Source organism: Microtus oregoni, unplaced genomic scaffold (genome assembly GCF_018167655.1).
Source record: "Microtus oregoni isolate MIOR12 unplaced genomic scaffold, Mior012 000086F_ref0000336, whole genome shotgun sequence".
Lineage (NCBI taxonomy): Eukaryota > Metazoa > Chordata > Mammalia > Rodentia > Cricetidae > Microtus > Microtus oregoni.
The window spans coordinates 785,992-804,242 of NW_024544552.1; the positions used below are offsets into that span (position 1 = coordinate 785,992).

The 18,251-nt window shown below is 38.2% G+C and overlaps 1 protein-coding gene across 1 annotated transcript in view; it reads right to left on the reverse strand.

The window, feature by feature from the left end:
- The window catches only part of Fmn2 (formin 2), a 298,401-nt gene that overhangs the window by 74,094 nt on the left and 206,056 nt on the right, over positions 1-18,251 (reverse strand). Inside the window, exon 15 of the mRNA XM_041643559.1 lies at positions 7,646-7,697. Within this exon, the coding sequence (XP_041499493.1) occupies positions 7,646-7,697 (52 nt within the window). The remainder of the gene's footprint in view (positions 1-7,645; positions 7,698-18,251) is intronic.

Here is an 18,251-nt window from a genome sequence, read left to right on the forward strand (position 1 = left end):
AATAAAATATTAATGGAGGGAGTATCTACTATATTTTTCTTTAAGGGGGCTTAGGTTGGGTCATGGCGGCACACACCTGCAATCCCAGTTCTTAGAACTATAAGGCAGAAGTCTCAGGACTTTAAGACTAGTCTGGACTAAATAGCAAAATCCTGTCCCCTAATTCCTAAAATTAATCTTAAAAGACTAATGAGATAGTTTAAGTAAATTATAAGCTATGGAGAACAAGATTCATCAAGGAATAATGCTAGAAAACATTAATTTATTACTTTAATAGCATTGTGATAATTGATCTTTTCCCCTTTTACATTCCTTGACAATTTCAGACATGTATATAATATATATAATTCATACACCCCTATCACCCCTCACTCCTGCTCATCACCCTTCACCCCACTTCACAGCTAGTCCCCCTCCTACCTTGATACTATTTTCTGTGTGCAGACTTCACACAGGTAGACACAGCTTCTGTGACCATGACGGCAATGGCCAGGCCATGTCAGATCCAGAAAACAGCATGTACTAGCACACCACCCCACACCCAAACCTTAACTGTTTCTTTACTTTAAAAATGCTTTATTGTCTTACGGTGAGATCAGCTACAGGGGCTAAGGGTGTGACTAGTGCAGAACACAGGGCTAATGTGCTTAAGATCAGAGTCAACCCTGAACACAAGGAAGGGAGGAAGAAACACTGATTGCTTACAGTTAGTCTTTATTTTTAGCTCCCTGAGGAAAGCGACGTCTATTCTGAAATATTATAAAAACAGTTAGAGGAGTTTGGCAAGACAGCTGAGCTGGCTAACTTGAGTTGGTGTTCTGGGACCCACATGGCAGAAGGAGACAACCACCTTACACAAATTGTCCTCTGACTTCTACATGTGTACGTGACACTTGTACACCCACAGACATACTCTAGACATGTTTTCTTTCTCTCTTTCCTCTCTCACACACAAATAAATGTAGAGAAAACAATTTTAAGGTGTTAGAAACAGTAGATGTCAAAATTTCAGTAACGCATGTATAAATGTATACACACATGTATATATATATACACACACATACATACATTTTATGAATATAAAATACAAGCATCTTCAACTGAAATGTGTAAAATGTACACAAAAGCCAGAGGAATGTGTTCTTTAAAGTCTGGGCTGCCCCAACTGTTGGCTGTGTGCATGGGTATCAGGCATTAGACCTTTCTCTCTTTGATGTCCTTTACCCAGAATGATACCCAGAATATTGCACACAGGAAAATAAGCCACTGAACAGAATAGTTTAAATATAATTTTAATTTTGCTTTGTAATCTCTTCTATCAGTTTTGATGAATCTAGAAATGGATTCAGTGTCACTAACGCTTCTGGCTGCTGGCATGAAGAGCGTTTCTATGAGCCATTCTTTTTCTCGTTCAGAGTTAGATGCATCCCGGATATGGTTCTTGACTATGAATTCGAAGAAATAGAATAAATCCAAAGAAAACAAGTTGAAATTGGCCATCATTTTTAAAGCACTAAGGATGTCAGAGTGTGGATCGACTGATTTTACGGCCTCTGTTTCCTCACTTTTTAAACTTAAATAAAAGAAAATTTATCAGGAATCTCCAAATTTCTATCTTCACTGCCTGGGAGCTGACTCCAATGCCACGCCCTTCTGTGGGAAAAGAAATATGTATTCTGCTTGCTGGTACATTTCCACAATTGAAGAAAGTGGCTGTGATAATTACAAATCAATAAAGTGGAGACTGAAATGAAAACATGGCCGGGATACAGCCGCTCTTTACAACACCCTGCTTACTGAAATACGACCACATGCCGAATCCACTTCATTTTATATCTGAGTTTGGGAGATGGCTCACGTCTCATCTGCAGATGTCTAGGGGATATTCTGAGTATTTAGGAGGAGCATACTTTATTCAGATAAGTAAGAACTCAAGGGCCACTTGTAGAATAGAAAAATGTGTGAATAAACAAATTAATATATGATGCTATCATGGTAGTAAGTGGAATATAAGAAAAAACTTTAAAATATATACTAAAATTTCTCTTACATACTTTATTTAGTTACGAAATAATAAAATGGAAAATATCAGTGTATCTTACTTAGACAATAATTAAGCTTTTTTTGATCATAGCTTCTTCATTTTAGATGATATTTTATAAAAAAGATGTAACACAAAGGCCTGTGGATGTAATTTCTTTCAAAGCAAGCTCACGCTGTGATCCTGTGGGCATGTACCAATGTGTGTATGTGTGTGTACACTTGTATGGTTACATGTATATACTTGTATGTATGTGTATATGTGATAGTGTATATTTCTGTGTAGTGTATACATACATATCTGCCTGTCTGCGAGTATGCCCACCTGTATGTGTGTGTGTGTGTGTGTGTGTGTGTGTGTGTGTGTGTGCATTTTGTACTTCATTTCTATATGTGTGTCCCCACCTGCATCTCTCTCTCCCTCCGTGTGTGTATGGTGTACGTGTATGAAATTATGTGTGCTTGTCGTCTGTAGGTTTGTATATGCATGTGATGTGCATACATTCATGTAGTTTAACAAGCATTTCACATAACTAAGTTTCTCTAGGAAATCCTCTCACCAGCCATACCCAAAGAAACTTTGTGCATTGCAAAGAACAAAACACTCCATTGCTGAGGCTTCAGGGGCAGAGGAAGAAGAGTCCCAGACACAACAGGCGGTTTATCTGCTACATTTCTGAATAGGCTCCAAGGTCCCAGCAAGTCTCTGCCTATCATATCACACAATCCTACCTTCTCTCTCAGGAGCCTCTGTGAGCATATGGTATGGTGTGGTGCTTCAAAACTTTTGATACACTTCTCTTTTGACAGAGGAAGAGTATTCAGTGAAGGAGCATGGTCTTACTTTAGCCTTCAAACATTGGAAGCCTGACTTAGCAATTCTTACTACTTATACATGACAGTCATTTCTAACATCAAACCTGTCCCCAGGCTTTCACTGGATCACTCACAGAACACAAACTAAGTCTTTCAAGCATTTACCATATCACCCAGATTTAAATAAAAACCAACCAACCAACCATGCAGGAATTAAGCAGAAAATTCCTTTGAGAGTTTGTCAGTGCATTCACAGAAATGGAATCCTCCAGTGTATTTTCTATCCCAAGGTCAGAAGGGGCTAATGGAAGGCTGGGGAATGAAGAGCAAGTTTGGGAGCACAGACTTACACAAACTGACCATGTTTGTTTGTTCCCAATCTTATCCCCAGGATGGATTTCATTTGGCTTGTGATAACAGGATACATAGAAAATAGCAAGAATAAAGATGAAAAAATAGAAAGAAGCTGAGACACTGTAGGTCTAAATGAAGACAAATTCTTGTCTTTCCTTTTCAGTGGCCTTGTTGAGTGAACTGACATACCTAGAGCCCACATGTAGTGATTTTATGTATCTTTTATCTCGTTTTATTCGACTGTAGGGAGCCAAGTCAGGAACACAAAGAAGTGTCATAAAAGACCAAGGCTTTGAGTTATAAGGTGACCCACTGATGGGTGTGGCAGGTGGTAGGGTACAGAACAAAGCTAAGGCTGCACAGCTATAAAGGCGACCTGAAATGGTAGTATCTAGTGAAAACTGACCGTTCCCCATTCCCCCATAAGTCTGAGACGAGCCAGACAACCTGATTGAGTGCCATTCTCAGCACACCAGGCAGAAACATTTCTCCTGGCTTAGATTCAGTTCTTCCAGAAGCAGAAATTTACTTGATGCTGGCAAACATGGGTCATGAAGAGTAAATATTGTGAAATTTTATTTTTAACTCTAGCATCCTGGGAGTTCTCAGAGTCAGGATTGTTCAGACAGAGGTTGGTCAGAGGTTATATGGCTGAAACATGAAGCAAGGGATCCCAGTACAGATTGAAAAGGTTTCTGTATGTTCTTTCTGGGTCTGAGGTTTACAGGAGAGCACAAACAGACTCCTAAACTTCTACTATCAACTGATTCCAGGAGGGTCCTTCTTGGATGTCTCCATCCCTCACTCTTTCTGTTAAATTTCTGATAGTTTGGCCAAACTTGGCTATCTGCTATGCTGTATCATGGAGTACAAGAATGCTCTTTGATTTTTCTCTGCCAAAACCTCCATTTTTGTTCCTTTATTGACATAGTCTTTAGATTTGGAATATTTCCCATTCTATTCTGGATACAGCCAGTTCTCTTAGGCAGAGCAGCAGGAAGAAGACAGTGGCTAACTTCTTTCAGAATGACACTTGCAAGCAGAACCCGAGGTGCACAGCCTCTTGCCCTCATGGCTTCCTGTCTGTGGTCTATTTCTACCACCAGGTATGTGTGTGTGTATCTGTGCATTTATTTGAAAACTAGAAGTTAACATTGGGGTATCTTTCTCTATAACTTTCCACCTCAGCAGGGTCTCCTGCTGAACCTGTCAATCACCCATTTTACAAGACAAGCTGGTCTACAAGCCCTAGGGGTCCTGCTGCCTATGCACTCCCAGCACTGGGGTTATAGATATACACAGCCATGATCAATTTTTGACATGGGAGCTAACAGGCTGAACTCAGACAGGACTGCAAAGCAGGCAGCTCACTCACTGACCCATCTCTGCAACCCCACCGTCATATATTATCTTAATCACTGATGACAATAATTGTGCAACAATAACACAGCAGCTAACATCTATGAATCACTTACCAAGGACCAGAGATCATGTTATTTAATCCTCTTTAGCACAGTTAATACTAGTCAGCGGATAGTTTTAATACTAATATAAGGTATAGAGCCGTAGCATCTGAGAGGCCTGGTGGCTCTAAAGTAAAGGCCCTGGGAGGGGTTATGCTCCCTTTCTTCACAGAGCTACTATTGATTGCTACATAGTCTACCTGGGGAAATTGTATAAAGATTCATTTTTGGAGTACTGTCAAATGTTTCAGAGAACCCATTACTTATTTTCATTTCTAAACATTAAAATGGATGTTGTACTAAACATTTTATCATTAGTGTTTTCAACTCAATGACTTTGTGTTTTGTTATGATCTATGTCTGGCCTTCAGCTCTTATTTCCTTAGAACTTGCCAATTCTTTTATCAGTTTGCCTAGCGCAGTATTTGAAATCAACTCAAGAGCTGCTAAATGGGTGGTATCCGAGAAGAGACTATTAGGAAGTTGCCTAATAAAGGAATGCATTTAATAAGAGTATTTCCTCAGGAGCAGTCAGAGTCCCTTTTGAGTGTGATGGTTAGCTGGTTTCCTTGGGTGGGTTACGATGTCTAGTCGGGGTTGAGACGCCAGTCTGGTTGTTGTGAAGGCAGCTTTGAGATGTGGTTAACACTCTGATCGGTAGGCTTTAAGGATGACGGATTTCTTTTACAACATAGCTGGCCCCATCCTGTCAGTTGAAGTCCTTATGCTGAGGAGCTCAAGTAGGAAGGAAAGCTGTCTCCAGACAGCTTTCAGAATCAAGATTGCAACATCGGCCCCTCCGGGTTAGCTTGGTTAACTTTAGACTTGCAAGCTTCAACAAGCATGTGATCTGGTTTACTAATTCAACTTCTTCTCTGTTCTTCCTTAATTTCATGACGCCCCTACCCCTATCTGATCTTCCTCCCTTTTTCCCTCCCTTCTCTTTCTGTATATCCATTTTCTTTGTCTTTCTCTTTGTTATTAATGTTTTGCAAAAAAAAAAAAAGATTTTCTCTAGAGAATGACTAATGTCTGAAAGGAAGGAGCAGTGAGGGCTGAGATGGAGATTCCTGAGGTATTTTCTAATCATGTCCCTAATTACGAACCCTCATTCTCGAATTGCAGCTCACCTAAGGAAGTTCATGGATTCCTCTGTGGAATTATTTTGTATATTGAAACGAAAGTTTTCTATCACTAACCCTTCTAATTTTTACTCTTGAAGCAAATTCCTGAGGTCTTCTGAATAAGATGACAAATTAGAAGCTGCATCCATGATTTGGAACAAAGAAGAAAAATCAGGATATGGAGAAAATACTATATTCAAAGACAAGGAGAGAGAGAAAGAGAGAGAGAGAGAGAGAGAGAGAGAGAGAGAGAGAGAGAGAGAGAGAAAAGATATTTTGGATATCAAAAAAGGAAGATACAGGAGAACAGAAAAATTCTTAGGGATAGAAGAACAAGAACAAGAAGAGAAGAGATAAGCGATGTTTCCAGGCCTGTGCCTTAAATCAGGAGAAGGGAAACAGAAGCCTCATCTAAAGGGATTGTATTCTCTCTTTACCTCTGCTAGAAACTGAGCCCCAGAGAGAAGGCTGGTCAATAAAAAAGATGCCTCAAATAAAACTAGAGCAGATATGTGAGCAAGAAAGGCACAAAATGTAACACAAATATAAAGAAGAAACAAGCGTGACTAGAATATTGTAACTCCTTAGCTACTGAGCTAAAAATATGAAGTGAATAAAATTATCTAAAAATTATGTGTGTAAAACTGACCTATGATCTCAAAGAAATCACAAGTAAATGGGTGGATAAAGAGAATGTGATCAATCAAAGATCTGGAGAGAAAAGTCAAAACCAAAAGCTGGCAGTATGGATGAAAAGTTTACAATGTCCAAAAGAAAATCATCGAGAAAACTGAGATTAATAATAATAATAATAATAATAATAATAATAAAGAAATGCTGGAAATGAAAAACTGTATGATTAAATAAAACTAAGAAACAGTGAAAAATCATCATTACAATAGACTCAACCAATTGGAAAAAAGAACATCAAGGAAGGAAGACAAGGTTGAGGAAATGTGACATCAAACATCATGGAAAAAAAAAGTCAATGATCATGATCACACCTTCAAGAATCTTGGGATATGATTAAGACTCCAAATTTACAATGGGATAAAAGCAAGAGCAGAGATGAAAACTAAGGTCATTGAGAATCTAGTCAGTGACATTAGAGCCGAAAATCGCCCAAATTTTGGGAAAGAAATGGGAATCCAACCACAAGAAGGTTTTAGAATCCTAAATGAACGTGATGACAGAACTTCTCTATGACATATTACAATCAAGATGCGCAAAGCACAAAAGAAAGAAAAGAAGACCCGTACTAGAAAAGTGTCAACTCAGAAAGACAAACACATGGGAATAGTTTCATACTGTTTGACACAATTCCTAAATGCCAGGAAATCATGGAATGGTGTATTTGAAGCTTAGAAAGCCAAAGTATTTCCAACCAAAATTGTTACATACAGCAAAGTAAAATGCAGGGGATGGAGAGGATAGTGAGGAGCAAATATGAACAAAGTGCAATGATACCTACTTATGAATATGGCATAAGAAGACCCATTATTTTATGTTAACAAAAAATAAGGACAAACAATACAAATGCATTTTTTTCCACATCTTGCATAATCCTGCATTTCCTTATTTCTAGATCCCACTGGAAAGAGGCGAAGCTGTGTTACAATGTGGCACATAATAGAAGTATGTGTCAGAGTGACTTCACAATTCACTGTGGACCCAAAGTACACTGTTACATTAGATTTCAACGTATGGAATCTTTATGCTAGAAAGTAAGTCAACAAAACAAAAACCAAAGAACCCCACAATCTGGTTCCTAGGGTCAAAAAAAAACTAAGATCTTTCATACGGCTATCCCGGGAAGAAATATTGTATTAAAGGAAAGTAATACCTTACCATTTATGAGTCTCTGTCAGAGCAGTCTCTTGTGATTCTTGGTCAATTTTAGCTGAAAATGCAAGAAAAAGAAGTGAGATAGGTGTGGAGCTCTACCATCTCAGAGACTACACAATCTGAATAACATGGAGTAGATTTAACCCTATTAATGTCACCAATATGCTAGAAATACTATTAAATGGAATTAAAACAACACTAGTATATGGGCATATAAGATTTTTATATAACTAACCAAAATTTTTAGGTTATGAGTTTATTTGGCTCTGGCACAGTGACCTAAGGAATGGAAATACTATTTTCACAGTTACACTGAATATGCCAGGACCTAAATACCACAGATTAGTTGAAAATAATTCTCTTGAGCACAGGAACAAATACCAAGTTGGAACCAAAACAAATGAGGGTGAAACACACTTTAAACTCTTTGTAGCCATGCTCTTTGGGACAGCTCTCAAGTGACTGATTGTGACTTGCTCTAAAAGGGGACATCAATATGCACACACTTCTCTGCTGTAATTCTTCGGTCAGAGCTGGGGATCAAATCCAGGACCTCTCCTGTGCTAGACCAGTGCTCTGTCACTGAGCTTCAAACTCAGCCTCATGTGTGCTACTCATTTCCCCCTAAAATAAAGACACCTGACAGGAACTCACATATCAGATTTAGGACAGGATAGAGGATTCCAAATTACTTAAACATCAGAGAGTAACTCCATTAACTAAAACATATGACGGCACCTTTCACCGTCATTGAGAAGCAAGCATTCCAGGAAGTTATGATATTCTACAACACTCCTATCTTCCTCTTCGTGCATATATATTTGCATAAATGTTTCAGAGGCACTATTAAGCAATGTGCTCAATATTTTCAGTCTATCTGAAAGACTGTAAAAGATTAGTGATAACTTCAGAAGTTAATAATTTTATGGTCATTCCCCAGCCACAGCTAGAAAGCCACCACAGTTTCTCTATAGAGCAGCACAGAAAAACATCATTACCACACCTACATAGACTTCATAATGCCTCTCCCACAACAAACAAATGTCTATAAGATTAAAAAAATACATTAAATAGTAAACAAAGAAGTTGTCTATTTATAATTCTTTGGGTAATATTTGGGGCCATTTGAAGAAATCAGAAGGCAAAATGGAGGAGGGTAAGTTAATCACTCTACAATTATAAAAAATTGGCAGTGTTGACCAAATAAAACCCATGATCCTGTGGGGATTGTTAAAGCGTCTCTCTCACTACTTGAAACACAATAGCGCAGCTTGGGTTCATTAAAGTTTTACAATTTTCACAACTGCTCTGAATGAAGGTCTGTACAGCATCTCTATTGTCCTGACACAGTGTCAGGCTGACAGTCTCTGCAGTGGATGTCAAAACTTAACAGGGATCATTTGAGCTGGCAGCGGGATATTTTTTCCTTCTTTCCCTTCCCTTTTTGTACTTTAGACTGTTTACATGAGCTTACAGGTCTGTCACTAGCCACAGGAAAGACTGAGGTGCACGTTAGAGACTCTATTTAAAAGGCTCTAGTACGAACAGACTCAAAAACACCAGTCTGAGGTACCTCAGGAAGACAAGGCTAGCTTCCGGAAACAATTCTAGAGTCATAGAGAGTTCTTTCCCGGGGAAATAACAAAGGCCGCCTGAATGAACACTACTTTAACAAAGGGCATTTTTCATTTCCTTGTTTTCTTGAAAAATATACAGACTAAAAGAATTGATGGAAATAATTTCTGGACTTTAGAAGATCCAAGTAAACGATTTATGAAACTAAAAGTCCATGAAACTGATACTCCCAAGAGCTATCTTCAATTCCCATGAGATTAGTGTTAGCCACCTGACTTTTGGCAATTAAATTCACCTTTCAACATATGCATATTATTTAGCACAATGTCTACAAGGAACATTATATGTGAAGAAAATGTCTTTCTTAAGTTTTGGAATTGAAGATCTTTAAAATGTTGAAGTAAACCAACCACTGTTTTATAATGTTTTGACATCATATCAAGATACAGAAAATATATTCTTGCAGCTTTTCAAAAAAATGTATGCTCTTAAATCATGGTAAAAGGGAAGAAAGTGAGTCTTGCTAGTTCACAGTAATAACTCCTTTTGATGTGTATTAACACAGCTCTTGTTTCAGTGCCTGAGAAAGTTGGCTTAAAAATTTAAAACCCAAACCATTTTAATGCAATGTGGCAGGAGATTGATCCATACCAAAGAAATAAAACATAAAAACAGATCTCCTTACCAAACCTAATAACCATGCTACAATAATAAAATCAAATTAGAATAACAGGCGATGCTTGTGACTTCACTACTATCCGCCATTTTTGCCTGATTTTCAAGCTACAGGAATTTGTATATTGAAATTGTAATCAGCTTTGATAAACAGTCAAATTAGAGATCAAAGAAAACACATTAAAGGACAAATTTTAACTCTTAATGTAGAGTCAACCATTTAAGGAGCAGGGCAGATTTCCTTTTGTATTGTAATTTGAAGGAAAAAATACATTCTGAGAGAGAGGCATGGTGGCTAGATCTGGTAGAATAGAGACGTAGACTGGGAGTTGGGTGATCAAACTTCCGGGCCATCTGACCTATACAGTGAAACCTTGTCTCAAACCCAATGGCTGGGCATGGAGCTGAGTGGTAGGGCATTTGCCCAGTATCTGCCAGGTCTTTGTTCAACACAACAAAATGCCTTAAAAGTTGGGGTGCACACATCATTTAGCATGATGCTTTGCACAAAAACCCAAACAATAATTTACTGTCAAAGTCCCCTCTTGGGGTCATTTATAAAAAAAAAAGAGTATTCTAGTTGCACAAAATAACAGGTTTCACTGTGATATGAACATAGATTTTGATGCTAACTCACTCAGTCACACGCAAGCTATGGTTATTTGGGGTACTGAAGATGAACCCAGAAAACTGAAATCAAATGTCATATAAGCAGTAAAAATCTGCCTTCACCAAGGGGGGCACAAGCTATTTATGCACAGTGATCAAACTCTCGGCACAGCTGCATCTGGTAATGCTCATTATGACTTTGCTAAAGGTGACATAGAAATTAAGACAACTTTCTACATGTACCACAAACATGTTTTATGAATATTTAAATCTCTTGAAGCATTTTTTTTCTGAGATATAAAAATCGCTTGTAGCAGATTGGTGAGATGGCTCAGTCGCTGGACACACTTTACTGTACAAGCCTGGTGACTTGAGATTTAGCCCCAGGAGATATATAAAGATGAAAGGAAAGAACTGAATCTTCTAAATTCTTCCTTGAGCCTGACACACACACACACACACACACACACACACACACACACACACACATGCACACACATGCCCCTACTCCCCCCAGGCCACATGTAAGTAAAGAAAACAAATTACTTATAGTTAATCTCTAATGGTGCACATGACTCTGTAGAGAGTTTTGAAAGCTTGGGTTCTTCGGGGCAGTAATTTCCTATGTATATACAATCAACTATTAACAAAGATTATGATTAACGTATGCTCAAGTCATCATATAAAAGAAAGGAGGGAAAATATTTACATTTCAGAATTCATGTAAGAGTCCATCCCCCACTCTTCAGAAGAAATAGCTCATTTCTTGTTCGACACGCGTAATGATGTGGCAGCCTTCTAGCCAGCTCGACACACGATTACTGGTTGGGGGACAATATCTCTGTGGTAAAGCACTTGCCTAGAATCACAAAACCATGGTTTCGATAACTAGCACCACAAACAAAACTTACCATGATCCTAAGCCAAGTTTGTAGAGGAATGCCAAGGGAACACTTAAAATGGACAAACGGGTGCAGGACTGGGTTGCGTGGGTGTGCAATGAGCTTTAGCATGTCAACAAATTACCGGTTGTCCTCTGCCACAGCCTATCCCCCAGTGTCCTTGGGTACTTTGGACAGGAGTGGTAGAATAACCCTTAAAGGACACAATCACTGTGGAGCATCTCCCAACCCTCACTCCCAGCTCACATCTCCAAGAGAAGCTACTAATGTGAGGTTCTGCTCTATACGTTGTGATTACCATTGATTAATAAAGAAACTGCTTTGGGCCTATTGCAGGGCAGAACAGAGCTAGGTGAGGAAGACTAAACTGAATGCTGGAAGAAAGAAGGTGGATTTGGGAGAAGCCTTGTAGCCCTGCCCATGACAGGCACCAGATGGTAAGCCACAGCCATGTGGGGATATACAGATTAATAGAAATGGGTTAAATTAAGATACCAAGAGCTAGCCAAGAAGAAGCTAGAGTTAATAGACCAAGCAGTGATTTAATTAATACGGTTTCTGTGTGGTTATTTCAGGGCTGAGCAGCCATGAACAAACAAGCAGCCTCCTGCAACAAGCTACCTGCACATTTGCTATCAAAAAAGTTGTACACACCCTGTCCAGTGTCCTTATTCTAGTACCAGTGTTTGGGTCTTGAACATCATTTACAAACCTGGTTTGAATTCTAGCTTGTTTATTAGATTATAATAGATTTTAATAACTGACTTTCACTTTCATGGCACAGTCTTTCTTCATGAGACTGGAGTGACATTTTCTTTTTTATTGAGTTGGTTAATAAGTCAGTAAGATAGTGTATTGATCACCTGGTGCTTGAGGTAATAACAATGGTGTTCTTCTATTTTTATATCATTATTAATTCAAAAGGATGGGATGTATTATTTCCAGATTGTCAAAAATACACAAGATTTTTTTTATTTTTCTACATAAAATAAGATGAAGAATTAAATCCATACTTAACTAAAATAAAAATACCTTTCCAGCAATGTGGAGAAATAATGTCCCAAGACCTTTACGGAATCTTGGAATGACCCTAAAATATTTTAAGGTACATTTCTTTTATTACCTACTTATCTTGAGTCAGGATTCCCTTCCTCTTTCTTCCCTTCTTTTCCTTTCTGCTGACCTCAGGGGATCTCCCTCTGTTGCTTCCTTAGTTGCTGGACTATCAGCTCTCATTGTATCCAACTCCATAGTGAATTTGACATACCTAGAGAATTCTCAATTTTCATAATATAGGCTGGGCCTAATATCTTCCTAAATTTGTTTTTATTATTTTTGAAAAGGCATAACAGTAAATAAAATTGCCCCAAGAACAGTGCTTTTGGTGAATTTAGGGAGAACATGCCAAAATCTCAAAGATAGAATAATTTCTTTAAATTGTGCAATGTGTCTGTGTGTGGTGGCAAACACTTCCAAGCCCAGCACTTTGGAGGCAGAGGAAGGTGGATCGCTGTGAGTTCAAGGCCAGTCTGGTTTACATAGTGAGTTCCAAGGCAGTTAGAGTTCCATAGTAAGAACTTGTCTTTAAAAACAAATAAAACTTTCAATGCTTCTCCAAAGCAGGTATGTTATTCGGAGTATAGCATGGGCAAAGCCATGCAGGTCCTGGTGCTTGAGAGCCACCAGCAAGAAAATGTCTGGGGAAGGTGCATATGCAATACAGGCTTGGACATAGAGGGATAAGCAAGAGTGAAAGAAATCAGTGAATTCTCTACTGACCTGGGAGGAAGAAACAGACTGGATAAGAACAACAGCAAAGAAGAAAAGAGTTTGCATTAGGTAATCTCCAGTCAATATCAGCAAGTATTATTTTGATAGACCTAAACCTATATGGAGAAATCATGCTAGGAAAGTTGGTCAGTCAACTGCTGATCCTCAGAGGGGAAGGGTTCAATAGTATTAAACCTAACATCACAGCTGTTACTCCTTAGCCTTTAAATTCAACGGGTAAAGATCTGTAATTAGTGGCAGAGAAAGCCCAGAGTTGGGACCACAACAAACAAACAAAACAAAACAAAATAAAAATACCACTAAACTTCTTAGGAGGCAGCTTTTACCATTTCCTTTCATTCGTGCTCATTTATTTTAGTATTACGGTATAAGATTATCTAGCCTCTTACTCTGATTCCACCAAAGAAATGGTGGAATGGTTCTGAACCACGGAGCACATGAGTAGTTAAAGCCAGCAGTCCTGATGATGTCTTCTCAGGCAGCACTGAGGCGTCTTACCCTGAACTTCTGGCCCCACAAATTATTCCTGGTGGTTGCTGCCCTACTAAGTTAGTCATCTGACCCACTGATTGGTGTCTCTAGTCTCTGTCTGGCTCCAGACTCTTTGGCACTGTGAGATATTTCTGCTGACCTTGTTCCAAACGACTGAGTAAGCAGAGGCACTGGGCGGACGCCCTCTGTGATCCCCAGCTTTCATGAGGGAATACCACATATTCCCAGGTAATTGGAGACAGAGTTGCCTCTGAGTAATATCAGATGGAGGACAACTCAGGGCCCTTTCATCTACTTGTCTAGGCTCTAAATCTTTGTGCTATTTTTCCTTTTATTTAAAGTGTTAACTAGTTTTTGTTTATAATTAGCTATGAATGTGCATTTGGGTCCTTTTAAGTGCAGCCAGTATGGCTTATTCCTTTAGACAGATGGGCTGCCTTTCCTCTGAGTCATCCGAGGTTGTCATTTAACCGCAAATATATTGCTTTTAGTTTTGTGACTTTTAAGACACTCCTCCTTTTGACAATGTACTAAAAGTCAAGTCAATTTTGGAAGGGTAGACATGTCCGACAGGATGATTCTGAGTATCTTTGCTCCGACAGCAGAAAAAAGCCAAGCTTCGCTTCACTGCGTTCTCTGCTCCAATGCTGCTAAAGCTTTTAGGACAATAAAACAATCGCTGTAGAATAGCTCGGGAGGAGGAAAGCCCGTATCTGGGAAATACTGCATTAAACCTGGCCTTTATAATATCCATAGTTACCTGTTAGTAGTGAGGGCATTTCAACTTTGCATGTAAAAATATGCACCATTTTGTCCATATGTATATATGTATAAATATATATATATATACACACACAAACATAATATATTAATGTTTGTTATTAAAATCTCAAAAACATACAATTGAAAACTGTATGTACTTAAAAATTTTGATATATGTAGCATTTTAGCAAAACCTAAACTAATAAAGCCATGCACTGCTATCACCTAGTCTGATATATATATATATATATATATATATATATATATATATTCATTTGAATGCTCCTTTGAGATAAGATTCCTTTCCAAATATTAATCAAAAAACTCAAAGTGGAAGAGATTTGTGAAAACATTCAATGCACACACATGTGGAACACTCTGTTGATACTGTTGTTAAGAGTTATCTACTTCCAACTAGAATAATTCTCAGTATCATCTATTTTTTAAAACAAATTTTACCTGGAAGCTATATGTTACTCCATCTATGGACTTTGGAGATCTCTGGTCAACTTCCACTAATGTTGTCTAAAAATGAAGACACACTCAAGATTACTCTTTTCTCTTCCTTTGCTGAGAAATAGCTCTTCTACCAGAGCAGTCACGAATATGCACTGATACCAGGCTGACTCCAAATTAGTACCCTTCAGGTGGAACCCAAATCATGATAAGCCATGTGATAAAACTACAAACATATGTATCTTAAGACTGAGATTTCAATATTAAAAGCAATATCCACTGACTGCTGAATCTGAAACATGGAAATATAAAACAGCTGGAAATAAAAATCTGAAAACCATAAAAACTCCTTCAATGTGTTTTCTTTTCATCCTAATATTACTTGCCAAAACAATGTTTGAAGATGAGGGCATTTCAATTCTAGAAATCAAAGCCATATAAATGAACATTCCAATATTTCAACAAATATCTGAGCATCTATTGTATGTTGGGGGATCATTTGTTGGGGCTCATGTGGTATATTTGTGTTGTCTTTCATATCAAGGAAATGATCAATGGGGAAAGAAATTATGGCCACATAAGGGACAATAATATCTATGCTGGAGTATTACAGGCCACATGTATATTACCTGGCTAATTTTATATGTAATAATCCACAATAATAAACCCCGATAAGAAAGGAACTGTATCACAGTTTACAGCCTTGAATTAAGGGTGAAAATGTCACATAAAATATTAGAAAAAAATAAGACATGAAAAGGCAGGGTTCAAATTCGTGGCAATCGAATCCAAATTTGTAACCCTGTCAAATATCTCATGAGCACAGCCCAATGAGACTCTCATTTTTCTTCTGAGATACAGGCCAATGAGCAGGAAACAAAGGCATCTGAGTTTGGAGTAGAATGAGGAGCAAGTCCCAGGCATAATAACACATAGAGACTGGAGAGAGTATACAGAAAATGGTAAGAAACGCAAGGTCCTGAAGCAAACACTCAAGGTGTTAAGAAGGAAGGCCTAAGGAGAGAAGCTGGGAAGCAAGGTATGGAATAGTTGGCCAAAAGGCCTTGTCCGGGAATATGGACTGCTGTGTGATAGCACAAGAACAGGGTGAAGAACAGAGATTTGTGCTCAGTCTAAAGAAGGGAAATGCACTTTTAAAGGAGCCCTGTACTTCCAGACTTCACTGGGGCCAGTTTGTCTGGTTCTAATGATTTGGGAAAGTGGATAGAACTCATGAGATAGCAGTTTTCATCCCTTGGAGCATGGGGATCATGAAAAGCACAGGGAGCACGGGGAGCACAAGGAGCATAGGGAGCACTGGGAACATAGGGTTGGGAGCTCCTCAGTCCTCCATCTCTCTACATTGCTTTTGTTAAAAAAAAGTCAATTTCCAGACTACTGGTCCTGGAAAGGGCAGCTCACAGAAGCTAATTATCATGGGAGAATTTAAGAAATGGAAGGTGATGTGGCTGAAATTCAAGGGTAAAGGTCCAGATAGGAAATAAACCACTCATAAAAACAGAGAAAGAAATCATCTTCAGGGTCTCTCTAAGTTTTAACAGTATTAAGTGACACATGCCTACAGGAAAATACCACAAATCCAAGCAAAGACCCACTAAGGATCCCACTAAGATCCTTTAAGGTCAAAGTGGGAGTCTGAAGTCTGAATAGCCCATCAGAAAACAGGTATAGAGTAGTTAGGAGAGCCTCCAGCAGGTAAGACCTCATTAGGAGAGCACAGTGGTGTTGACTCTTGATTTGCCTAAGCAAGCTGAAAAAGAGGCCTGAAAAGGGCACCAGACTGAATCACACATCATATTTCAATGATATGCCCAAAACAAAGCCAACTATTATTAGAATTTGCATAAGAGAAAAAGTGGATTGTATTTTATAGTCTCTAGCAAAAATACAGTCCTAAAAATACCACCACCCTATTTTGTGTTTCTGAAGATTCTGTTAAATTGTCAGATTTGTGGTCATTTGTCACAGCAACAACAGAAAACGGAAAGCAGAGAAGAATCATTTATTAAATTGGGTGTAGGATCTCTCTCTCACACACACACATACACACACACAAAGTAATTATGACTTTCTAAGTATTTCTTAAAGGCTTGGTTCTCAAGCTGTCTTTCTACTGACAGACAGTAGCACTTTTGGGAGGTGGGCTACTGGAGGAAGATGGGGTCATTGGCCTTTGGTCATGAAGGAGGTATCAAATATTGGGACAAAAATCTTTCCTCCTCCTCATTTTACCTCTCAAATGAAGGAGACACAGCAGCTTCTTCTGCCAAACATTCCTAAAGAACAGGGCCAACGTGACCTTGAAATGAAACCTCAGAAGCCATTAATCAAAATAAACCAACCCTCTGTTTAAGTGGGTCACCGCAGGTCTTTTGTCACACTGATAGAAAGCTGCCCAGCACAACTGCTCAAAAATAGAATCTAAATAAAATTTTACAAGCATTCAGATGCTAGAACAATTTTGCACTTGGAAATGTACACACTGGGAAGTGTTAAAGGAAATGAAACATTAGATCTATATAAACAAATAAAAAGAACTGGGACGTGCTATTTATGAGAATGAATGTAAAGCATGCCTTCTCTAAATAACTGACAAAAAATTAGGAATAAAATATTATTTTGTGATAATATATCTAGGACTAAAATAAATGAAAATAGCAAAAATTACAGGAGAAATATAAGACTGTCGTATAAGGTTTTTGTACCAGTGAAGATTGGTGTGGCTCTGTCTGAAGATAGTGATGAATTAAATAGGACAGAACATGACAGCAATCGTGAAAATACAAAACAATGATGTATAGTATATTAGCTGATAGCGGAAATATAGAATACTACCAAAACCCAATCCATAAAAGGAAGGAATAAAACATCATACAGGATAAATGTAGACAGATGTAAAGATGATAGATTAAAACCAATAATATTTTTAATCAAACTAATGGTCCAAACACTCCAACTGAAAGGCAGAGCAGGGTTGTTAGACTGAAAAGTTTCAGCTCCGTGCTATCTAGTGGAAATCCCACTTAAAAATAGAGACATGAAATGAACTTAGATTAGATTGAAAGTCAAAGGATAAAAATGACATTGTGCAAACACTAATCACAATGAAGCTGACATGGCTGATTTAAAATTAGATGACTTAGACTTTAGAAAGAGAAATTTTGTTTGGGAAAAAAGTCAAGTGCAATAATGAAGAGGTAATTCAACAGCAAGATAAACGAATTCTAATTATGGTTCTACCCAGAATCAAAGCTTCAAATTACATGAAGCAAAAACTGTTATATCCAAAAGGAAAAGAACACGAGATAAAACTGAAGGGGAAAGAT